Source organism: Juglans regia, chromosome 7, assembly GCF_001411555.2.
Source record: "Juglans regia cultivar Chandler chromosome 7, Walnut 2.0, whole genome shotgun sequence".
Lineage (NCBI taxonomy): Eukaryota > Viridiplantae > Streptophyta > Magnoliopsida > Fagales > Juglandaceae > Juglans > Juglans regia.
In genome coordinates, this window is record NC_049907.1 from 14,629,790 (window position 1) to 14,656,895 (window position 27,106).

The 27,106-nt window shown below is 37.4% G+C and overlaps 1 protein-coding gene across 2 annotated transcripts; it reads right to left on the reverse strand.

The window, feature by feature from the left end:
• Nucleotides 1-15,783: 15,783 nt before the first annotated feature.
• Nucleotides 15,784-25,606, reverse strand: LOC108983666. 2 transcript variants are annotated; one of them, XM_018955379.2, is made up of 3 exons: nucleotides 24,978-25,606; nucleotides 21,895-21,993; nucleotides 15,784-16,175 (listed from the first exon to the last, which is right to left on the reverse strand). In XM_018955379.2, the coding sequence occupies exons 1-2, from the start codon at nucleotides 25,360-25,362 to the stop codon at nucleotides 21,920-21,922; spliced, it is 459 nt and encodes a 152-aa protein (XP_018810924.1). In that variant the 5' UTR covers nucleotides 25,363-25,606; the 3' UTR covers nucleotides 15,784-16,175; nucleotides 21,895-21,919. The 2 variants fall into 2 exon arrangements, with proteins under 2 accessions (XP_018810924.1, XP_035548339.1); XM_035692446.1 differs by lacking the exon at nucleotides 15,784-16,175 and adding an exon at nucleotides 22,816-22,922 and having other exon boundaries at nucleotides 21,906-21,993; nucleotides 24,978-25,589.
• Between the last annotated feature and the right edge of the window lie 1,500 nt (nucleotides 25,607-27,106).

A 27,106-nucleotide genomic window follows, 5' to 3' on the forward strand; every position in this document is an offset into this window, starting at 1 on the left:
GTCAAAAGGTTTCAAATGGGACCTAAGTATTTGGTTGTCGGAGTGACGTTAGGCACCCAACACCGGTGGTGCCAACCTCATGTTTATCAATTTTAATTTAGTTAGCATGACGTACACACAGTTGGCACAGATGCATGTGATGTGATGCAGTACTAGCAGGAACACACGACTCAAGAGGACCTGTGTAGCATCCACATGTTCATGTTTAATTAACTATGTATATGTTGAACAAGATTCTAAGTTCATGTTTAGTTCACGTCAGTTACAATTCATATTAGGTTTAGTTCATGTCAGTTTTTAGTATATGTCAAGTTTCAGTTTATGTCAGGACTGTCATCGAAATGTCTTTTATATGGCAAGACTGTCAGTCACGTTTATCATAGTTCTGGCATCCGATTGACTAGAAGAGTGATCTTGAATCTCGATCGTCCATGTGTACACTGGACTGAGGGGTGGTAGAGACTAGGTGGATTGATGGGACAAGATGCGTACGTCCCTGTAGTGTGCCTTCTAATGAATATTGCCAACCTAGCATTGGGCCTTACTTCTATGGTCAGACATATGGCCTTCTTATGAATCCATTTCCCATGCGTGCCAATGTTGAGACATCATTGTGAGAACATGGGCCTCGGTACATCACTTGCTACCATCTGAGCTCTTCCATATTATTAACTTGGAGTGTTCCTAGCTCTATATGTTGTCCATTGCTCGTTGCTCACTTTATGTAGTGCCAACATGTCCTTTGCTCGCCCGGTGTAGAGTGTACCTCCATCGTCACTAGGTTTCTTGGTCGCCCAAGTGACACTTGCCTCGTTCTCTTAGTGCCTAGCCTTGCTCACCACAATGTGCTGCTCGCCTTACGTCATTTTTGGCTACCTGTTATTCTCCCAACTACCTTCTTCTCGCTAGTGTTTGATTATGTGAGGGATTTCTTCCCTCGATTCAGAGAGGCCCTCACATCGTCACCTGGTGAGGGCTCTACCTAAAGTGAAAGGGGAGCGACCATTTATGGAGTTGAAGGCAAGGCAAAGATGAGAAACGCTCCAATGGCCTTAGGAACTAGCAATAGGAGACACCAAGTGCAACATTTGGGCAAGTAGACACCTCAATACAAGCTAAAAAGGAATTGGTGAAAGGAGCTAAGGCATACCTAGTACACCTAACTTCGAGAAAATGAGTGCATAAGGAAGTGGGAAACATACCAGTAGTAAGAGAATTCCTAAGAGTCTTTAAGGAATTGTCAGGGATGCCCCTGCCAGGAAAATAGAGTCTGCAATTTATTTAGAACTAGGAACTATTTCAGTTCAAAGGGCACCCTATAGGATGGCCCCAGCAGAGTTAAAGGAACTAAAGAATCAACTGCATGAGTTATTGGTAAATGGGTTAATTAGACCCAATACCTCTTCTTGGAGATCGTCGGTACAGTTTGTGAAGAAGAAAGATGAAATCCTTCGAATCTGTATCGATTATCCAGAGTTGAATAAGGTGACCATTAAGAATAGGTACCCGCTACCTAGAAAAGATGATCGATTTGATCAACTGTAAGGAGCCGCAGTCCTTTTCAAGATCGATCTCAGATCGAGGTACCATCAACAGAGGATTAAGGAAGACGATGTGTCTAAGATGGCTTTTCAGACCAGGTAGGGTCACAACGAGTTTTGTGACGCCCCTAGATTGCACTTGGGATTTGGCAAATTCTGAAGGGTAAGGACATGCAATACGAGGTTACCTCTGCCCCCGTTCGTGACAAATAAAGATGCAATGCACCTACCAAGCATCTAAAAATATGCAATATTCACATCAGATATTTTTTTCTTTGAGCAATACTATGTACCAGATAAGATATATCTCAAACATCCAAACATATTTCATAATCTTAAGATAACAAATGTTCAAAAGTTACAATATATGAAAAGATCTGTAACATCATGAGTTTTGGAGACAACGCTCCGTAAGTACATGCAAAGACTAATATAGCTACTAGGCTATAGTCCATCGAGTACCTCGTGCAACTCGGCCAAGGAAGCCAAAATACTATCCAAAACGGAGCATTGAAGCAATGAGCTCTGCGTCGTTGTGTTACTGCCTAGTCGACCTCCAGTTTTTACCCTCTGTCACTGTGATCTTGGCACATGGTCTACCATTTCGAGATGAATGATAGTTGCGTATAACATGGAATTGAACTGTGGTTTGGCACCATCGTGGTTGGTGCTTGATTTCGCTCAGGTGACTATTTACTTATGCCACATTCGAAGCCTGTTAATAGTACCTTGTAAACCTAGGAAATTTCACACTAGTTTAAACAATCCAACATGAATGATAGAGTTCCACTAAAATATTGCCCATCCTAGCAATTGGGGTCATAATAAACATAAAAGACTCAACTAACATGAAAATTTTCGTGACAAGCTTCATATTTGTGACATGAAAATAAATGACAAATAACATGACATGACATCACGTGTAAGTAAGAATATGAAATAACATTGCAATAATTAAACATGTAACAAATAATTTCGTACTTGAAAATAAAACATGGTATGACGTAATATAACATGTAACAAATAATTTTGCACTTGGAAATAAAACATGGTAAAACATAACTTGACATACATATATATGTATATATATATATATATATATATATATATAACATAACTAACATGAATGATGGTTTCTTACCACCATGCACACATAGATACCCTGAACGTATGTTAGAGACTAATTTACAGTGATTGTAGTGTGACAAAATAAAGCACTAAATAATGAAAAATGTAAGGAGACATTTCTAAAGGTTTGAAACACCTCACTAATATACATAGATATATAAAATCATTGACTCATGGCAAAATTACCATTTTATGCATCGATATGTGGGAATGACCATTTTGCCCCTAATTTAATGATTTTGCATCCTAACTACAAAACTCATCATTTTGTCCTAAATTCAAATATCTAATTAAAAAAAATTAAAACACAACATAGCTATAAGAACTAAGCATATGCCGAAACATACAAATGCTATATTCTTGATGTTTGTTGCAATTCCTTCAAACTCTAACTTTCATGCTAAAACTAAATCATGCAACATACAAAAATCACATCCTATGCTTTAATATCATGCTAGGACATTAACGAAACACATATCATAAAAATCACAATTTCCGTCATGCCAAAACAACAAGTTTTTTTACAACTAAGAACAAGTTTTTCCGTCTTGGTCTATCCTTCTCCAAATCAACTCCAAGAACTCCAAAATTCAAAAACATAATCTCAACATGTTCATAAATCAACTCTAATGATTATCATGCTTGAAAAATTAAATCAAAGACCACAAAAGTCACAAAATATCATCCAACACAATCGGTTTGCACATTTACTCCAAAAGCGAATACTACATGTTTTGGTTTTTTAACAAACCACTAGATCCGAATTTTCCATAAAGTAAACCGTGAAGAAACAAATCATATGGTTCATATTCAAATACTAAAATTGATCTAAGCATTAAACTCAAGATCACATGGTAAAAATTATATAGAAACACAACACAACCCGTGAGCCTCAAGTTTGTGTTCCAACCGGACCTTAGCATGCATAAAAATTCATTCCCTCAAGATCACAACCATAAATCTTCAAAATAACTTCTTAGCACATAGATCAAAGTCTTAAGAACAACATATACGAATATCAAGACCATAGGAGCATACTTCCATAACAAAAGCTCCAAGCTTACTTAAAACATAAACTGTTTTTACACCTCCAGTTTCAAACTTTTTCATATCATGCAAAACTCTTAGTCAAAACTCTTAATATGCAACAAATTTAAATCCAAATTTCATTTTAATATGTTAAATATAAACCATATAAATTCAGACAAAAATCTTATCAAGAACCTCATCAAAACAATCAAAGAATCACACACTGTCCAGATTATTGCCCAACTTGACATTTGCATGCTTAAACAGATTTTTAACTAATCCAATATCCATTAATATGATGCCCCCAGACCCCGCTTGGGATTTGACGGTAACTGAAGTATCGAAACATGTAACGCAAGGCTACATACCCTCATACATGACAGTTACGATGCAATGCACCTATTATATTCTAGCAGTATGCAATAAATCGTAGCGGAAATTCATGTAAATCTAAGTAAAAAGTAATTTGTAAGATATCACGGTACCATACACTAATTATCCTAAATGATTCATGTGCTCAAATTTCTTCAAAATAGATAATGTTTTACATTGTGACCAGTAAAAATCCAAGTGTCCCTTCGCTTGAGATACACAAAAAGACTCCTCTCCTTTGAGGTGGTTCGGGCTGCTAAATTCCCAAACTCTGAGCAACCCTTTGGGCTTCTATGGTGTACTCACATGCTTGTCTTAGATAGCCAGTTACAAAATCCATATGATCTCTTAAGGAGAGTGCGTCCTCATGCTCGGACAACCGTGGTGAGTCATGGTCTTTATTCAGCGTATCTTGGATGTTCCTAAAGTATTGGGAAGTAGCTCTTAAGCAAACAATAACAAAAATGTAGTGGGCCTCAAGAGTGTACTCATCCTTGACTAGGTCATTAATCTCATTCATCCTGCTTAGGATCTTGAGTACCTGCCACAACTTCTACCACCCCAGGTTGGGAATGGCGGTGGAAACTACCATGATGAGATTTTGAAAAATCGCAGTAAGTAAACAAACAACATACAACAGATAACATATGCATATAAAGACAAACCATGAAATGAATGCATAGACATGTACTTGACACAAAACTTGGCTTATGTAGCTTAACTTTTAAATAAAACATCATTTCCATCTTTGCATATTGAATAATATACATGTAACATATCCTTAACTCATTGCCTTGTTCACTTCTTGTAACATGTAGTTGGATACCTCACGGCTCCCCTATCTACCGTTGATTCCCCGCTAGTTACTGCATCATCCAAAGGCCCACTTGATCGTGGTGACTATGTCATGATCCTTGACTATGCGGCAGTTCACAATTTCACCTTCACCGCATATAACACATGTGAGGCACCCACTAGCTTTAGGTGTTACCCTACTCCAATATCCTTTCGACAAGGGTCAATTCGAGGTCCACCGATGACTCTTTGTCAACCCAGGGGCTACAACTCCAATTTAAACACTTCATAGTGGACAAAAGACTTCCACCAAGACATTCTCCCATCTTAGAATTGGGGGTCGTTATAAAACATGTACATACTCTTTCCTTTGAAAACAATATACAACCCAAATGCATGTGACATGAGACTTGTAGCACTTTTCTTTCCATGGACCATATGAACATGTGAATGCCGTGAGTCATGTAATCATGAAATCAAACATTGAACATCTTATGTTCTGGCTTTAAAATATTAGAATATTCGAATACTCAGTTTACAACACAGGCAAAGCACTCAACATATACCAAACAGAAGAACAATGTTTAAACCCAAGCATATACATATAGACATGGCCGAATCATTGAGACTCATAAGAACATGTTATAACCAATCAACTTGAACCACTATTTCTAAGCATTTTCGAAAACATAAAAAACAAGTAAGCATGGCAAGATATCATGTAAATCCAATTACATAGTAAGAGATTATCATCAATCAATGAGTACATACGATAGCAAATAAGAATGCAACGTTCACGAAGCATATACAAACATTATCCAAAGTAGGTTGAGAGTCTACTTAAAGAAAATCTGAGTCAACAAGAAGCAAGCTGAAAATATATTAAACAAGATTAAATGAAGTGACACACAAAATCCTAATCCGAGTGGGTGCATGTGTCGTGCCTAGGGTTTACTCCCTCATGGATTATGAAATCCATTTCATGGCTAGAAGGATTCTTCATGCATTCGAATTTCACTCATAAGGCTGAAACTCTATAGAGAAAAAGGACACTAGTTCATACTCAAGAGGGTGGTCGTGGCCTTTCTTCTCTTCCAAAATCTCATGCTCACGTGTATAATGCTAGTGGTGGTTTGGTCTTTCCATTTTGAGGAGAAACCCTAGCTTTTCCCAAATGTGCATGTGCAAAAAAATATATGGGTCTGAACCCATTCATCACCCTCTTCACTCAAGGTGGTCATGTGTGTGTGTGTGGATGAAGATGGGCGAATGGTTCTTACCGTGCGTGTTCCTTCCTCTTGGATGGATTCACAACTTCCTTCTTCACTCATGAGATTGGTTGGATGAAGATGGAGGATACATACATGGTGTTTGGTTGGAGAGAAATGGTGAGAAAGTGAAAATATGAACTTCTTCTCGGGGTGGTCATGAGAGAGAGAGAGAGAGAGAGGGAATTCAAAAATCAAATGGGCAGAGAGTGTCCCCTTGGTGTGTGCCTCTCTTGGGCGCCAGCCCTTGGTCTTCCCCTTATATAGACTCTCGAGTTCTCACACTCCCAAGACATAGGGAATCTCAAAGGTTGTATGCCATGTGTCATATGGCTTAGCCGAAACCCTTCCTCTTCCTCTCTTGGGAAGTCCACGTGACTTCTATTATGTGAATGACAAGTGGCTCATTTGCTTAAGAAAAACCAAATTCCTAAGGGCTCTTGGGCGTGTGACACAAGGTAATCTAGGTTCATTGAACCTCTAGGGCGTGTTGGTCATTTTGACAAAACCCTAATCTTAAACCTAGAGCTTCTTAGGCATGTGCATGCTTGCCAAGTGGCAAGTGGCGTGTAGGGATATGTGCTAGTGCCTTTTTGCCTCACATCCTTTGTTCTTCCCCACAAGGATTCTTCTAGAACCTTGGTGAGTGTGTGTGTGTTGCTGCCCCTTGCTTTTCCCCACAAGACCTTTCATCTCCTCTAGACTTGGGTGGTGTGGTCCTAAGCAATCTTTTCCTATTCCCCATGAATCTTCTTCTAGGATCCCAAGTAAATGACAAGTGGCATGTGTGAGGGTGAGTGGTGTGGTGGTCGAAACCTAGGGACTAGGGTTTTGCTCCATCCCATACGTCCCTTCCAATTCCAATCATTTCCATCTTCTAGAAAATCTCAAGCATGAGTGACACTTGGCAAAAAGTAGTTGGAACCCTTGGGTAGGTGTGAAGCCCTTCTTGAAACCGAAACCCTAATCCTCTTAGTGGGACGTGCCTTAGCCCCTTGAGCTCCCCCATGCGCCACTTCTCCATGCACCTTGGAACTCACATGGTTTTGACAAGTGGCATGAAAACGTGGGTGGTTGGTGATTGGGTGCATTGGCTGAGTGATCCATGGTCTTCCCTAGACCTCCCCATGATTGACTCCTTCTAGAAACCTTCTACATGTGTGACAAGTGTCAAGAAAAGTTGCCTATGCCATGGTAGGCGTGCTAGGGCTTTTGCGCTACCGAAACCCTAAGTCTCTCACCCTTTCTTCCCACAATCACATCCAGATTCATTGGGTCTTGCATGTGTGAAAAGTGGCCTAAAGGTGTCATATGTTGGGCGTTACTCTTGTTCCCTTAGGGTTTTTGGCTTTAGCCAAATGGGCTAGCTGAATTTCTAAGGCCTAGTTGGGCCCATCCTATGGGCTCAAATGCCTAGTGCATTAGAAACAATTAGGGTCCAAGCTCTCTGAGTACTCGACACCTCTTGCCTGGCCCAAAATTAAACATAAATTGGCGACGAAATACAAATGAAGACTTGACTAAGTCTGGGTTGTCACAATTAATGTGACGCCCCCAGGCCCCGCTTGGGATTGGATGGTGACTAAAGTGTCATGACATGTAAATCAAGGCTACATACCCCCGTACATGACAGTTAAGATGCAATGCACCTATTATATATTAGCAGTATGCAATGAATCGCAACGGAAAAATTTGTGTATCACTAAGTAAGATTTATAGCAATTTTAAAATAGCATGGTACCGTAAGCTAATCATCTCAAAAGATTTCACTTGTTCAAGATATTTTCAAAATAGATAATGTTTGAATTCTCCCAAAACAAAGGGATCTCCAAAATAAACCATAAGTCCTCTTTTTCACTTTTTGACTACAAGTTCTAAGATTCCCCCCCCCCCTTCTCAAAAAAACAAAACCCTATAAGCCCATCCTTATTCTGCCTTGTCCTTGTTTAGTATCCTCCTTAGCTTTTCAAAGAGCTGTAGCACTTCTGTGATAAACTGGTTGGCGACTTTAAGTCTTTCCATGATGGATGGCTATGATGAGCTCTCAATGCTCTTTGGGGCCTTCTTGACTATTCGAGCTACTGGCCTCTTGCACTTCTCCATGGTTGGTCTATTCCTGTCCTGTAATAACTTCTACCATTCCGAGTTGTGAATGGTAGTGGAAACTACCACGGTGAGATTTCAAAAACTCTTAGTAAGTAAACACACAACATACAACAAATAAGATAGACATAAAAGGGCAAAGCATGAAATGAATGCATGGACATGTACTTGACATAAAACTTGTCTTATGCAACTTTGATCTTTAAAATAAAACACTTTTCCATCTTTTCATATTGATCAATAAACATGTAACATATATTTAAGCTCATTGCCTTGTTCACTTCTTATAACATATAGTTAGACACCTCATGACTCTCCTATGCACCGTTGGTTCCCCGCTAGTTACCACACCATCTAACAGCCCACTTGATCGTGGTGACTACTTCATAATTCTTAACTTATGCAGTTGTTCGCATATTTTGCCTTCACCGCATATAACATCTATGAGACATCCACTAGCTTTAGGTGCTACCCCTCTTCGGTATCCTTTCCACAAGGATTCATTCGAGGTTTGCCGACGGTTCTTTGTTGACTGGGGGCTACCACTCCATTATAGTCACTCTAGAGTGGACAGAGGAGTTCCACCAAGAAATTCCCCCATCCTAGCATTTGGGGTCGTGATAAACATACACAGACTCTTTTCTTTGAAAACAATTTGCAACCCAAATGCTTGTGACATGAGACTTGTAACACGTTTCTTTTCATGGACCATATGAATATGTGAATGTCGTGAGTCATGCAATCATGTAGTCACATATTGAACATCTTAGCTTACGGCTTGAAAATATTAGAATATGTGAATACTTGGTTTACACATATGAACAATGGCATTCAACACTTGTCAAATGGTAAAATAGATTCATAAACATCCTTCACTATGCTTGGCCGAAACATATAAGCACTTGTAAGCATGATTTTACAAAAGTAACATGAGCTTATAACTTCTAATATGCTCGATACATCATCAAATAACATGGCAAAATAATCATATAGATCTGAATACAAAGCATGGCATCATAAGAGATTTCATTAAACCAACAACCAACATGGAAAACATATATTTATATAGAACTGAACACATAGCATGGCGAAATAAGAGATTTCATCCATTCAACTAGATCATCAAATAACATAAGAATGCAAATTCACACAACATATAGAAATATTATCCACAGTAGGTTGAGAGTCCACTTAAAAAGTCCAAAGCAAAGCAATATAATCAAGCAAGCTATAAAAAGTGTTCGCTTAATTAGAAACAAGAAAACCTAAACCTAAATCCATGTGTGTGGTCGTGCTAGGGCTTCTTTTGTTCATGGTGACACTCCAAGCATTCGGCCTAAAGGCCCTTGGTTAAAAATGGTCGTGTTTTTCCCTTGACTTTGGCAAGGTCTTAGGCATGTGCACGTGTGCATGGTACTTGTCATATATGGTGGCCGAGATTCCTTAGAAACGAGGTGAGAATCTCTTCATCTAGTTTCAGCCTCCTCTTATTGGAAAAACCCTAGTTTTCCCTATCAAATAACTCTTTCAAAAGAAAGGTTGAACATTCAGGCAGGATGGTCGTAGTCTTTCTTGGATCCGAAACCCTAGTGACCCCTTCACCCTTGTGTGTGTGCATGAGTGACTTAATAGTAGTGAGAGTTAGAATGATACCGTGCGACGTGTCCCTTGAGAACGTGGTTATCACCTCCTTTCTTGCTGGTGACTAAGAAGAGAGAGTGAGAAGAAGTGCTTGTTTGGAGAGAAAGTGGAGAGAATATGCAAGGAAGTGAATAGGCAAAGCTCTCCTTGGTTGGTCGTGCAAGAGAGAGGGTGAAAAGAAAGCACATGTAGAGAAAGATCAATATGGCACGCAAAGGAAAGGACCCTTGGACATTGGCCTCTTTCCCTTTTTATAGCTCTCCAAGTTCCATCTCCCTATGTCATATAGAAACTCAAAGGGTGGTCTTTTGCAATTGTCATGTGTCACCCCTTCTAGCTTTGACCAAAAAGTCTCTCCCTCTTCCCATCATTTAATACACGTTGGGAACTTCAAAGGTTTCTCTAAAATAGGACAAGTGTCATGACTCTCACGAAAATTCCCTGAAAGCCCTTGGACATGTCTCACGTATGGACTAGGCTCAATTAACCTCCTGGGCATGTATGTCCTTTCCTCAACCCTAGATCTTCCTTGGATAGTGGGGTGTGTGCATGCTTGCCAAGTGTCATTGGCATGTGAAGTGTTCTAACCCTAGGCGTCCACTCCTTTCCCTTTTCCCTGCAAAGATCCTTCTAGAGCCTTGGTGATTGTATGCATGTGTTTTCCCTAGGTGTCTCTTCCTTCTCCCCATGTGTCTCTCCTTGAAACTCTAAGTGTATGATAGTGGCGAGAAAGAGAGAGGGAGTGTAGTGGCTGGGATGCTTAGGAACTAGGGTTTTTGCTTCAATCTAGGCACCATTTCCTCTTCTAATCATTGCTTCCTTCTAGAAGAACCCTATCCCAAGTGCATGCATGACACTTGGAAAAAAGGTTGGGTGGCCTTTCTTAGATGGGCTTGAAGCAACCCTTGGCCAAACCGTAGGATCCTCTTGGAAACATGTGCCTAAGCCCTTTGGCATCCCCCCTACGCCACTTCCCTATGCCATCTTCTTGAAATCCTCTCATTCCTCTATATGTGTGACAAGTGTCAAATGGTGGGTGAGCTTGTCATAGGTGGCGTGTAACCTTCATGGTCGAGACCCTAAGGGCCTTCTTGGGGTTCCATGCCTCTAGTTGGTAGTGGCTCTAAGTGTCTCCTCCTATTCCAAATCATTGTTCAAAGCTATGGGAATTGCCAAATCTCATGGGAGGCATGTGGGGCTTTTGGGTTACCAAAACCCTAGAGTCTTTTTCCCCCTTTCCTCCAAAATACGTCTAAGTTCATGGTGTCTCTTGGGTGGAATGTGCATGCGTGTCAAATGGCTAGAGGTTGGTGGGTTAGGCATGTGCCCCAAGTTCCACTAGGGCTCCAAACCCTAATTCGAAGTGATGGCCGAATTCGAAGGGCCTTGTTGGGACTCTCTTATGGGCTTAGATGCCAAATACACTAGTAAGGGCAAGGGCAGTGTAGCCTCTAGCTCTAAGCATGTTGAGGGAGATAGTCTCGAAGACACGATCATTGACTTAACAAAGCTACTTGAGCAAATCAAAGAAGTCCAAGAATTGTTGAATAAAAAGAAACGTTGTATTTGGAAAATCAAATAGCTTATATGCTATTCGTCACTTTTGATGGATTTTGAGAATGTGGTATCAAGGGTTGTGGTTTAAACCCTATTGGCACAAATTTTGAACAAATACTTTTGGGATTAATAGTTTTCTTTATTTGGTATCATACTTTAATTGCTCAATCTTGCTTAGAATTAAACGTTTTCGCCGCGATTATTGCATATTACTATAAACATGCTAGGTGCATTGCATGTTAACTGTCATGAACGAGGGTGTGTAACCTTGACTTGCATGTCCCGAAACTTAAATTTCCGTCCAATCCCAAACGGGGTCTGGGGCTTCATAAAGAGTCAATTGATGGGTATTTAGGATTTTACAGTACAAAGTTTATTTTTCACTTTTTTAGAGTGAATAGTAGCCTCGTTGTTAGCACCTACATCAGTGTTTTTAAAATCATAGTGTGAAATGTTCAAAATAGGTTAGAGAAGTTTTATTGAAACACTTGGCAAGATCTTAGCCACAATTGTTGAAATGTATTGGACACCTGGCACCAAGAGGAACCAAGAGATGGAAATGTGAAGGAAATCAAGCTTTAAGATCATGTCACCTAAGCAAAATCCTATTTTCAACCCTAGTGAAACCCTAAACACTTGGAATCTAATTGAGACCCCAAAATCTTGGTGAAAACCGAAACCCCAAATAGTTTTCCCAAACCCCAAAAGTTTGCCTCCAAACCCTAATTGAACCAGGTTTTAGGTTAGTGTTTAATCACTTAATTAAATCACTTCCACATGCTATTAACAACTCAAAGTTATGTTATTACATCTTTATTTATTATTTAAACCATGGTTTTTTTATTGGGCTAAGAAAAATTAGATTTGAGCTTCATAGCAACCCAAACCCCATTAAAACCCTAAATGGAAGCCCATTCAGTTAAGGCCCACAAAATTGCACCACCAAGGCAAGGCTTTTGGAGGAATTTTCACAATTGCCCAGGTTATCCTTTAACTACCCAAGTCCCCAAATAGTGGTTTATGAGAAGGCCAAAAGCCACCTCACCACCACCCTTCACAAGGAAGCTTCCTTGGCTGAAAACCATGTGCAGTACTAGCACATGGTATTATCCACGGTTTTGGCTGACACCCCATCACTCAAAGTATCTTTCACACACCTCCTATAACCCCTCCAGATGTTTAAGAGTCTTTCATGTCCATTCCCCTTGCAATTGGTCACTTTTCAAACATTTTCTTTGAGAGAAAACTAGAGGAGCTCTCGAACAGCTTTTCTGGCTTACCTTGATCGACTTGTAAGTATTTTCTCACACAATACTCTTCACAAAAGTCATTCCTATTCGAGTGTAGTTTCTGTTTATATGTTTTGTGTTAATTTATGCAGTCATTTGATGGGTGAAAAGTTGTTTTAAGAATGTAAAGGTCATTTTGGCCGATAGTTTGGACAGTGTGTGATGTCTTGATAATTTTGACCAAGTTATTGGCAAGATCTTGGTCTGATTTTTTCTGGAGTATAGTTAACATGCTAATATATAATTTTGATGAAAATTAGTTGCATGTTATAAGTTTTTATGAGAGTTTTACTTAGATCTAAAATGTTGAAAATAGATTTTGTTTTGAGTAAACTTGGATCTTTTGTTGTGAAAACATGCTCCAATGGCTTTAATATTCATCTATGATGTTTCTAAGACTTTGATTTACATGTTAGGATGTTATTTTAAGGGTTTATGGTGTTGGTTTTAAAAATATGATTTGTTATGCATGAAAGAGTTTGGATAGGTCACAGATTTGAGGCTTTCGGGTATATTGATGTTTTGATTCAATTTTTGCCATGTGATCTTGATTCAAGTGTTTAGGGTTTTGCTAGGGTTGAAACCCTTTTTGAGTTGACCAAATAGTGTTTTGGTTGGATAGAATAGTGTTTGGCATAGGTAGCATGATCACATGGTTGGATACCCTTCATCTCCTTCACTTTTGTCCTCCATGGGACTAATGTCCTAACACTATTCATATGAGTGGCTAGAATTGTGCCATGTGTCCACAACATAACCCTCAAGGCTAATTTGGACATTCTACATGACGTTTTGACAGCTGTTGGAAATTGGTGCCACATGGTACTATCCCAGGTGTTACTATTCACCCTAAGAATCCCAAAACTTTTTATTGAACCATAAAATCCTTAATATTCCTATGAGGCTAATGGTGCAATTTGTGTCACAAAACTCTACTCCTAAGTGCCTTAATTAAATAAAAAGGCACTCTCGACTACTATTCATCTAAAAGTTGGAAACGTATTCTTATACCATAAAATCCTAAATATTCATCTAAGGCTAATGGTGCAATTCGTTTCACAAAACTCATACTCCTAAGTGCCTTAATTAAATAGAAAGGCAACTCTGTCACCATTGTAGATCGGGATCCGACTACATTGATAGACTAAAACCTAATCGGTTGCTTAATTTGTGAAGTCCTTTCGGGATTTCACAACGGTTCTAAGGCCTAATGAAATCCATCCATCGAATTTCTTTTGGATCGTTACATCTACAGCAGCAAACAAGAAGTCTCAACACACAAGAGTATATTGATGGTGTCAAGAAGTTTTTGAAGTTTGCATTTGATAATTATGCTACAAATAGGTAAATTTGTTGTTTGTGTAGAAGGTGTGACTTGCGTAAGCTATTTATGCCCACGCGGTATATGATCATTTGATTAGAAGTTCAATTTATATAAGGGTTGTACCATTTGGTATGCTCATTGTAAAGAGGAAATGGGCTACATCTTATCACGTTACTCATGCTCGTCAATAATCAGCCTAGACATGAAGGGTGTAGCGAGATGAATGTCAGGTTGCATGGCGTTTTCCCAATACTTGATTCCAACAAGAGGGTTCAGAAGTTTTATATTAAGTTGACAGATGCTCTAAAGATGTACAAAACATACAAGGATTAGTGTTATGGTACGTCTATGGAATATAAATTTTAGAGTGGATGGAGTACTAGCATATTTACAAAGCCACTTGAATTTGTAAATGAGCTACTCCCACTTGGAGTATTCTTGCCTAAGAATACATGCTTGGTGAAGAAATATATGAATGACTTAGAGCATGGTTACAAGAAGATCTTTGGTTTGTCCTAATGGTTGTATATTGCTTTGACAATTTAGAAACTTGTGTGATCTATGGAGTGTCAAAATAGAAGCAAAATGATGCTACGGCTAAAAGAGATCAAAGAAGTCTGCAAAGCATTGTTTTTAATCTTGTACCGTACCGGCCGGTACAGCCGATATTTGCCGTACCGGCCTCAATTTCGACCTGTACTGACTTATATTTCGGCCTTCAATTTTTTATTTTTATTTTTTCATTTTTTCAAACTACAAATTTATTTTTTGACCTCCAATTCAGATTGGGCTATTTATAATTTATATATATATGTATTTATATATAATTTATTCATATATAGACTATTATTTTAGAATATAATTTATATATATTTATATATATAATTTATTAATATATCGACTATCCCGAAACGGTATACGAAACAGTACCAGTACTGAAATATTTCGTTCTAATGCCTTGACTGATATGACTTCCAGTACGGTATTCAAAACATTGTTGCAAAGGCCTAATGGTGGTTTCTGTTGAAATCAAGATTGCAAATAATTTTTCTGACATCAAAGAACACTTCACAAATGAAAAGGTATGTTGTGGGCTGCATAAATGACGCATATAGTGTATTTTGTAAGGTATTTTATTAACAATATTATGATTTGCATATGACCACTGCAGTTTCCCACATGGGATGTTTAGGATAGATTTAATCCTATCGGTAACTTGAATATTTTCAACAGTACTCAGCTGGTTATGTAGGTATCTGGCAATTTTCCTTCTTAGATGTACATGAAATAACCAACTTTCAAGTTAACATTAATTACACAGGGCCCATCTCCACCTTTAATGAAGATAACCACTCATTGGTTGGTGCAAACTCTACATTTGCACAAGACCCGGCCCAAAGAAAGAACTCTAAAAGGAATTTACCCTTAAACAGGAGCTTGTATAAAACTTACTTTTATACCATCCAATCTCATATTTTTAGCAAATGATAATATAATCGTTATCTTACCCACCAAAAAAGAAAAAGAAAAATCACAACCATTGAAATGCCAAGAAATTATAAATTACACTCAATAAACATCTGACTCCTAAGATTGTGCTACTGGTCCTACTGTTGGAAATTTTACCATCCCATTGTCTTCCTTCACTTTTATTGTTTTCTTTCACCCTGTTAGCATTTGATATCATTTGAGAAAGTGAGCAAAAGGAGAGAGAGGAGTGTTTCAACGACTGAAGATTACTTCGAAACGTGCTTGATTCAACTTTTCCAATATAAGCAAAAGTAGTGTGAGAAACACTGAAAAGCCAATGCGGTAACTGTAACTTGTATACACGAAAACCCAAAACAGAGCAAAGAAAAAGAAGAGAGAAAAATCATAAAAAGGATAATTACCAAGGGGGATAGTACAGATCACATAGATTGCAGTAGGAAAGCTTTAATTATTGACTAACACACGGGAGTAAGTTTTCAGCTACTAAAAACTTGCTATGAAGTGAAATTATTCGTGGCTTGGTAAACAAGATGCATGATCTGTACAGCTCCTCCCATTGACGAAAAGGTCTGTGCTAATACAGTTTCTGCATTCTCTTATCCTTCTTTCTGCATATAATTTACACGCCTGGATGAACCTGCATATCCACATAGCTAATATATGTCATGCATATCCAAGGTGTCTCTAGAATTTTATCACCTTCCCCTCCTAAATCAAACACAAGTAATGCATAAATCAAACCCAAAAGCTACTAATAAAGAAGTATTCCCATAATAAACAAGTTTATTCATTAGCTCACAGCTTTGACCCAAAACTATTTCCTAGTAAAGCAAAATAGTTCAAACTTTCATTGGAAAGTTGCTGCACCTCAATGGCAAATTGACTGTTTATCTTTCAAATGTTATCAGTCATTAAAGAGGATGAAGACTCGAGTTTCCGTATCCCAAAAAAGTTTTAAAGAATAATCACACTCATAATTTCAGATTACGAACACTGGTGGAAGAAAACTTGAATGCTAAAGCACAGAGAACTATCTTTGGTGCGGTAGGTGGGGGGAATGACGCGGGGGGGGGATATGAACTCTAGAAAAGGAGAGAACCATCTTTGGTAGTTGGGTTCGATCTGGGTAACATTGCAGGGCCTAGTTTCCTGGTGGAAAAGATATTTTTAAAGGAATGGGGCAGGAGAGGTCAGAAAGTTGCAGAAGGTGAAGAATTTCAGACATTTTGTGTGGTATTGTGTGCGGGCCCTGAAGAGTTAATGACTCCGTTTATAGCCATTGAAGCCTAGCCACTACCCCAGAAAAGGTGGATCCCAGCAACAAATTAGGCCTTAGAGGTGGTAGAGAACTGAAGAGGGTGGCTTGTTCTATCAACTACAAGTCAAAAACTAATAATTTTAGCCGTGCTAGAATAAAGCGGGGTTGAATATCATTGGAATGATCGGGTTGAATAGGGAAGATAAATACATTGGGGAGTGGAATCTGCTCAGAAAATGGAAGGTTGGCTTCATGAAACTATACTAGAACATGAGCTCGGTAGTATCATTCACAACTTGTGGGGATGCCAACGTGTAGATTGGTGTCTTCTGGACTCCTCAAGCTTCTGTGGGAGAAATGTGTGATGGAAAAAGCTGCTGTATAGTGGAATTCACAATGACTTGTTTGTTTAGAAATGTGGAAGATCACTCTACATAGGCATTCGTAGGAGTCCATAACTCAAACTTTATTCAAACAATGATACCCACACATCACATTTCACAAACACATTTTACAAAATTACTAGTCATTTAAAACATAGTTATGTAAAGTGTTGTAACAAATACTGTGTAAATCATTTTCCTTTCACATTACCCAAATTTCAAGTGGAACGTCAGGAGCAACACATTTCAGCACTCTATGGTGGAATTATCATATAGTATTTTCTTAGCAAAACCTCACTGATCTTCCAATGGTAGGGGTAATTATACATGGTCTATTAGGTCCAAAATTGGTAGATTCCACCTATCTCCTTAATGGGGATCATTGTTTCCTGAAGTGGCCAAAAAAATTGGGAATTAATTATTTAGATTTTCGCCTTCAAATCAAAACATGTTTTAAACAACAAAACAATTTTTGGTATCTAACAAACAAATTCATCTAATCAATTGCCTCCGTTTCAGTGACTAGAAACACAAAAAACCAAAAATAACTTTAACAAAAACTATAAAAACACATCTCACAATTGTTTTTCCTAAACATATTTTTAATGAATTCCACTACTTCTATCAATCCAAAAGTATTTTCTAGAGGTTTTCTTAGACAAAACCCTAAAAAACTGACATCTCAATTTTTTTCTTGATAAATAAATCAACTACATGTTTGAATCCTTGTTTCAGAGTTTATAAATTTTATGCAGTGTGCAGTATGTTCGGGAATTCAAAAAATTGATTTGCTTACAGCTTATAGGGAATGGTGCTAATACAACTATGTGCCTCGGCCCATGTCAATCTCGATAGTAGTTCCATAATCCATTTTTTTGACAGTGTAAATGACAAATCATTTTTGTTTGATGACCACAAGCTATTCCATCCCTCTTGTTCATTGAGTCTGTTCTGAATAAACCGCACTTTGCCAGACTATCCCAGACAAATCATAACAAGTTAAATCTTTTAGGAAACTTGGACCAAGCTTCGGCCTTTCAATCTTGATCCCGCCCTTAGACTCGTAATGCTGTTTGACTGATTCCTATATCAAAAAGTGTTGACTCCTATTTTTTTCACTATTTATTCCATTTCATCTCTATGGGAGATCTAACACTAGCCTAGTCAAAGTCAAATAGTAATGATTTGAAGCATTTTGTTTACACTATCTCGGAACCTTCAAGCACTAGAGTGCCTCATCAAAGCTCCAAGTGTATTTGATGCTGCCTGCAATGGGGAACCTGCCTCTTCCAATCAGAGGTGGTGGAAGCAGCTCAAGCCCTGCACAACCACCACAAATTGCTTGCTAACTGCTAATAGGGTAGGTTGGTATTGTTCATAAATAGAAGACTATACCAGTACCTCTTTTGTCTTTGCTGGAATAGGGAAGAGAAAGATGTTGGCTCAGGTAGAAAATTTATAGCTTTCAAATGGCTTTCATAAATGGAAAATGGATTCAATAGTGGCATGTGTGGTATAGGTAGACAATTTATTTATGAACTCCAAGCCCATGAACGTATTCAATTTCAAACACACTAGGGATCACACCTCACAGAAACAGTCTATATATATGTACAAGTACACATATTCACACACAGTCCCCCTCATGCATGTAGAGATTCCAGGCGCTGCTAGGGTTGCTGTCAACCACCTTTCTGCTAAGCCCCACATTACTGCCGTCTCCTCCAGTCCACCAGCACCCTCACGGCATCCCCTTAGCGCCCTGTTGCACGGTAAAACACCACCCTATGCCCGACAAGCATTGCTCATGCACTGCCAAGTTGTGTACCAAAACCAGGAAACCATCGTGCGCCGGCACCAAACGGTTGCTCTGTTATGCATTCACTACCTAGCCAGTTGCAGACCACCGGAGGCCAAACAGAACTGACACCACAACTAGGTCGTGTGCCACCCATTTGCACAACCCTTAAGTACCTATGTTTTCCTTAATCGAAACAGAGCAAAACGGATACCGCTGCAACCTCTACTCAACCACCAAAGCCCAAAACACCTGCACGTAGACAACCACACCAGAAACCAGCCCTCTTCCTCCACACACAACCAACGATGCCCCTGTTTTAAGAAAGAAAAACAGAGCACAACCCTTTCCTCCAAGCAGGCAAAACAACCACCTTGTAAGCCTCCGTCGCATTTTGTCTCTCCGTAATCTCTCTCTTTTCCTCCCAGAGTCAAGCCCCTCTCTATCTATCGGTTTCTCTCACTCTCTCTCTCTCTCTCTCTCTAAGATAGCATAGATTGAAGGGTACTGTACAAGCTGGTATGGTATATTGTTATGGGTTATGAAATTTTATATGGTCCAAGGGCTTGGACTTATTTTATATGGGTTTCATGGGGACTATTGATTTATGAGAGTTAGGGGCCGCGAAAGGTTAGACCATTTTAGGTAGGGCTGTAAGTAATTCAGTCCGAACCGGACAGAATTATAGACCGGTCGGTCTCGGTCCCAAAATGTGGACCGATGACATTCAGTCCGGTCCCGAGGTCTACCAATTTTGGACTAGACTGAATCGGATTGGACCGAACCCCTATATATATTTTTTAAAATATTTTTAATAATTTAATATTTTTTTTTCTATAGTAATTATATAAATTAATAATGTAATTTTCATCTAATTTATCATCATTGACCATATAAAATAATATATGCTATCAATTAATAATAAATCATAAATCATGTGATAATTTATGTTATTATATGTAAATAGTTGATACATCATACATTCATACATACTAGTATTTACACTTAATTAAAATAATTAGGTAATTTTTTTTAAATACCTAAGTTGCAAGCAAGTATGAATAATCTATGTACAATAAAATTATTTGATATTCATTAACATTGGCTCGAGTGGAGTGTTGAGTGTAGCTCGAGCGAACACTGGGGTTTGTGTCTCGCTCGAGCCCACTGTCGCGCGAGACTCGAGCGAACTCACGGGTTGAGTTTTGCTCAAGCCCACTATCAAGCGCACCTCAAGCGAACTCTTAGTTAGAACTTTGCTCGAGCGCTAAGTCGAGCGACAGTTGAGCGAACTCACTGTTTCTCGATCTTTCAGCTCTAAAACCAGCCTCCACCCCAACAATTCATCATTATGCATAATAAAGAGTAAAGTCTAAGTTAGTAAGTAGTAACTATCAACATCATAAATATAATTATAATAAAATATTTTTTTTATTAGTACATAATCCACATTAATAATTCACTTAATTTTAATTTAGTAATTTAAATAATTTTTTTATTAATTTATTTGAAAAAAAAAAGATGAAAAAAATAATAAAATAATTAGGCTGGACCAAACGAACCGATCGGACCAGACCGATAGCAACCGATCCAGTCCCTATGGATGTTTGGTCCAGTCCGAGAAAAATGGACCGAAACCGGACCGGACCGTTTACACCCCTAATTTTAGGGTTTTGAGGATTTTAGGCTTTAGGAAAATATAGATTATTTTAGTATTTTGGGTTTTAATTTTAAAGTACGTAATTAATTAGAAATTTGTGAAAATTACTTGCATATTTTATAGGTAATCAATCGCCCTCCGGAAATATTGGACTATCGCTACGAGGTAAGTAGCATGATCATACCCTTACACATATATATGATAAACGAAATGTGTTTTGTAAAAGTATTATGCATGTACCCCCTCCACTGGAAGCCCCATTTTATGTATCCAAGTCATGAATGAAATTGTTTTGATTGACATGATATATTTATGAATGCCATGATTTTATGCATGAATTTCCTGTTAGTTGCATGACACATGCATCAAGATATTTTATGAAAATCTATGATTTTGTGTGAATAAATTATGCATCAAAATATTTATGAAAAGTAATGACTTTATCTACTTAGATTCGCTAACTCTAACTCACAGGATCAACAGTTGGTACCGGCCTATGACAAGTTAATGCATTTCATGCATAGATTAGGTTCTTGTTCATGTTCATATTATCTGCGTATATAACTGAGTATGCATGTTTTCTAAGCCCAATGTTCATATTATGTTTATTGTATGATGTGTTGCTTATTAAGTATTCTACTCATTTTTGTATATTTTATGTTTTAAACTTCCTAGGTGAGGATCTTTATGAGGATGGAGTCGGAGTTGTAGGACAGGACTTGACCCAGGGAGGAGGCAGAGGCCTAGACAATTTATGAGATGCTTAATTTCCTGATTTCAATTTAATAAGTCATTCTTGATAAGCACATGAAACTTGATTGATTTTAATAAGTCTTTCCGCAGACTCTCTTTTAGATTTTAAATATTTTAATAAAGATTGACTTTATGTATTTATGGAATCTTTTGCATCAGGGGCTTTATTAAGAAGAAAAATTTTAAAGTCAATATCAGTAGCACACCGTTTCCCCGAGATTTATAGAAATGACTTTATTCATAACCCTAGTGGAACAAGGTGTTACACTCACTTAGTTGAACTAGTTTTCCTAGTCAAACCAAGTGCCAACCCTTGATTATCTCTTCCTCCAATATGGTTCAGTTGCAAATTGATTTTTAAACTAATTTTATGATTATTACGGGGTGTACAGTTTTAAAATTTTAAAATTCTACTTTAGTTTTAGCAGTTTTAAAATTCTATTCATCAAAAAACAATTCTAAAGTATGAGGTGAAAAAAGCAACTAATAAAAAAAAAAACTCACTCCAAATGCCAGTATAAAACATGTTTCATCCTTCGTCATCCTCAAGTTGAGACTTATTATTTGATGTTGGCTCTACTTCCACTGGCTGAAGAGATCCACCTAGAACCAAAAAAGAAAAAGCAGTGTGAGGAACATTACATCCACAGCTTAAATCACATTAAGATTAGATAACGGTAAATCCCTAAGATGGAAAATGGTTAAGTGTGCAAGGCATTCTTCCTTTGAAGATGAACTCAATGTTTCTTAGATTATTACTAACAAAATCTCTACGCGTTATTTCTGCTGGAAGTCAGTTAAATCTGTCAATACTTCTTCACCTTTGGTCTTTTAATTATTTTCTTATCAATTGAAGTCGACCAGGGGGTATTTAACTGATTTTTCACTGAAACTAAATCATTAGAACTCTTGATAATGGTGGGTCTCCGTAGTTTGTGTAGTTGATAGGAGCAATAACCGGCTCAATTTCTATGGGCAGGATGAGTTGTGGCCTCTGGCAACCATGGAAACTTTAGCTCAAGAGGTTGTACACTTGAAGAATATGGAGGCAGTTAACAAAGTGGATTTTTGTTATGCCAGAAAGTCACAAGGAGAAGGGATGGAAATAATTTGTTTCAGAGCTTCACAGGTGGTTTGTATTTTTCCATTCTTTTACTAACAACAGAAACAGATTAGAGTTGTAGGAAAGCTTATTCCAAGGATATTCTAAATTCCTATCAATCAGGCCCAGTCACTACATTAAAAAAAGGCCTGGCTCCATTCATCCATTTCTTTTTTGCAGGTAATCAAGAAATTTTATTAGTACACAGTTGTATTCACAATGAACATGTAACTAGAAATAGGAGAAGATACCATAAAATCATGAAAGCTGAGTCCATTGCAATCTATTAAAGCTGCCCAAAAAAGTAAAGTATTAATGAAGACCTCTCATAATCTTCAAACTCTATCATTCTTTTCTCTCCAGATGTACCAGATTGTGCAAAAAGGGATCATCTTCCATGCTACTCCAATCTGTGGACTGACGTATAGCCCTGTCTAATAGAGATCCAATATCCATTTAGGCATCTTCCAAACCAACCAAAGATGACTATAAACGTCATTCCATAATTTACTGGCAATCTAACAATGAAGTAATAGGTAGTGTACTGATTCCCCCACCATTCTTGCACATGCAGCATCACTTCTTCAAAAGTCTCCCAATCCAAAACCCAATCTTAAGTGGGAGGCAAAAATGCAGGTCAGTTCATTTTCAGTTGCAGAAAAAGATGTGGATGTTAAGGGTTATGTCTGAAGCATGTTGCATGTAACATACAAATCTTAAATTAGGCCATAAAATTATTTTTGTAGTATTGTAAGTATAATTATTATTATTATTAATAAATTATATTTTATTAATAAAATATAATTATTTTTTATTGGCATAAGGTGTCCGAGAACAGTGTCCCGACTAATCCCAGGAATTTTCCACAAGTGCACCTCGGGTAATTCTAGAGAAAAATCCCTCCGTCCGATGGCCCTAGAGATTGTTTGCACTCAAGAAGTTTCAAACCTTAGACCTCAGAGGGAGCATACCACCAAGGCCAAGGCCTTTGCCACTTGAACCAACCCCTACAGGTTAAAATATAATTAGTATTATTATTATTAATAAATTAGTTAAAATTGTGCTCTTGGATCAAACACTGTATCTCTACTGTTTGCTTCTGTCTTGGTAAATGGCACACCAAAGGCCTTTTTTAAAAGCTCATGAAGCTTGAGACAAGGTGACCCTCTATCCCCGAATTTCAGGTTTTTTGTAATTGAAGCTTTTAGCCAGATGATTTCGGGTGTCATGGAGGGTGGGTTCTTATCTGGATTCTTAGCAAGGTTGGCAAATAATGGTCCACTTCACATATCTCACTTATTATTTGCTCATGAGACCTTAATCCTTTATGGCCCCAATCATGATCAAATTCGATCTTTGAGGGCACTCCTTTCATGCTTTGAAGCTGTTTCGGGGTTGAAGGTAAACTTGGCTAAATCGGAAGTAGTCTCTGTGGGGAATGTGGAGAGCATGGCTACTATTCTAGAATGCAAGATATCCCAGCTACCGATGAAATACTTGGGTCTTCCTTTGAGTGCCCCATTCAAATCGATATCGATTTGGGATGATGTACTAAAAAAAATGGAGCGGAAATACTAGTCAACTTACTTTCTATCGCTCTTTCCACTTCAGCGGGATTGAATGATGAATTTAATAAGTTCCACTTGGTAAAATGGGCCGTGGTGTGACGCCCCCAAATTCTGTTTGGGATTTGACGGACTATCAAGCCTCAAGACATGCAATACAAGGTTATTTGACTCCGTTTATGAAAAATAAAAATGCAATGCACCTAGCATGCATGCATATAACTATGTACAATATTCGCAGCAAATAATTTTTTTCTTATGCAATCCTATGTACCAAATATAACATATCCCAAAAACATAAATATATTTCATAAAATCTACATAACAAATGTTCAAAAGTTACAATGTATGTCCACAGATCTATAACATCACGATTACCGATACCCCAAAAGTTACAATGTAAGCACATTGGGAATGAAAATAGACCACAATCCAATGCATTGACAGCACAGTCGATTTAACCTTATTTTCCCATAAACCATATGTATCTTAGAAAGACTGGATACAATGTTAACCTCATCACTCATTAACGGCACAAAAGAGTCTCTTGTTATTTCACCCAATGCTCCCGCCATCCCCATGAATAGATTCATTTGACTTCCAACAATGTTTTTTTAAGTACTTCCACCAAAAATGTTACCATGTTGTTACAAAATAACCCATTTTTCTCAACATTCTCACCCCTATTAACAGAATAGTATCGGATCATTTGGGTTATAACAGACGCACAGAAAAGAGTTATCACCTCATGGACAACAAAAAAAGCAAATTTATTTATTTTTCGTTTAGGTAGATTTGAAACATTCTATGATTACAATATGTTAGCGGGAATCAAAATGACTAAAAAATCAAAACCCAACACGGAAAGGAATAAAAAAATACTAACAGAAACAAAAATCATGGAAAAAAATGGATCAAACCTTTGATGAAGTAGGCGGAAGAAGGCCAGCCACGGTCGGTCGTGATGGCCATGGACTCCTCCTCGGACAAGGGATGTGCCAACTGGTGCATCAAGTGGGACAGGCCGTGGGAGCAGGAGCGCGGAGGAGGTGGAACCCAGTAGGAGGCGCCGGGGAGAAAAGGGAGCCAGTCGGGCGCGGAACGGCGCACGATGATCCGGTGAATGGCGTCCTCGAGCTTGCGGACAAGGGGATCGGAAGAGGAAGAGTCGGTGAGCTCGGCGAGGTCGACAAGGTGATGGGGTTTGGAGGACTGGTTGGATTGGGTTCGGAAAGTTAGGAGGCGAGATTTGGGGGAGAGATTGCGGGGAAGATTAGTTAGGGTTTGTGAGAGGGACCTTGCCATTTTCTCTTCAAACAGACAGATGGACAGCCAGGGAGAGACAGGAATTGCAAAGATGGAAATGTCTGGTGGTTTGTTTTGGAACAAAGGAAAGACGAGAGATGAGCGTCCGTGGAGCTGGGGATGCGAGGCTGCGAGCCTCTAATTTAGCGGGATTTGGATCGGAGATTCACGATAGATACAGGAACCTTGTGACATAACGAGTAATGCTGTATACGCGCCGTGTGGGAAATGAGATGAGATGGTTGGTAAATGAATAATGATAAGATTATTATTTTATTTTTTTGTTTTTAATTTTTTATTTTATTTAATGATTAAAGAAGTGAGTATTAATAAAGTTACATATTTTTTTAAATTTTTTTAGTAATTAAAGATATTAAAAAAATATTTAAAATAAAATGATAAAAAAAAAAAAAACTTGGAATGTACTTGAGTAGTAGATGGATAGTAGTGAAATCATAATGAAATTTATGAGTTGAAATAATTTTTGAGAATTTCTATTTTTGGATTGAAAGTAAGATGGGATAGTTTTAAGTTGTTAAAAATGAAATAGACGTAGATTCCACAAATAATTATATAGTATTTGTAATGATTTTATTTTATTTATAAATAAGTATTAATAATTTTTTAATGAAAAAAGAAATGATACTTATAGTCGTGAGTGCGCAAGTGCCGTACAGTCATTTTAAAAAAAATGAATAAATACGGAACCCACATAAAAAGAAATTAATTTTTTAATAGTGGACTCTACTCTTTTTCAAAACGACTGCACGACATTTACACACTCTACTACTGTATGTAACATTACTCTAATGAAAAATAGTCAATTTATTTTTATAATATAATTCATAGTAATATTATAAGATGATAATATTTTTATAAAATTAAATTTTATAAAAAAATATCAAATAATTTTATATTTTATTTACAATATTCTTAAATAATTATAAAATATTTATAAAATCAGTTTATTTTATTAATTTTTATTATTATAAAAATTACACATATATTAATTCGGTATAGTGGGCCTAGGATACCAATTTCGAGTAATAGAAACATGATATTTAGAATTTCTAGCTAAAAAGCTATTAATATGATCTCCTCTAATCTTATTTATTTGTATATCTAGATTTTTAAATTGGTTTTCAATATTACTAATTTCAGGGTCAGATAATACAGGTGAGTCTGTCTTACTTAATATATTAATATGGGGTTGTTTTGAGGTAGACGCAGAATTACTAATAGTTAATTTTTCTAATTTACTAGAGATTTGTTCTAATAAATCATTTTTGCTTTTAGAAAAAGTAGTTTTTAAATGAGATGGAATCTCGTGGGGAACAAACAAAGGAGTTTCTTTTTCTTCTTTAATAATGGGTTTGATAGGAGATATTTGGGTTTCAATTCTTTCTAATTATTTGCCCATAGTTTTTAGATATAAATTGGTATAATTGTTTTGTTGAATTATATTATCAAGATTTTTATCAGTATTTGTAATATTATGTTTTTTTATTGGTGAGACTAAAATTTGAGTGTTTCTTTGATTGAACTTGATAACTTTAAAATGGGGTATTCCTCATAAATAGTTTGGTTATTTTCTCATTTAATCCACTGGTTAGTAGTTCTGTTTATAGTAGATAATTTATTGGATTTATATATCTCAAACCATGTAAAGAAAAGTATATTAGTCTGTATTTTTTCTAAATCCTCATAATATTTTTCTTGAATATAATCTCTTTCTAATTTTGTA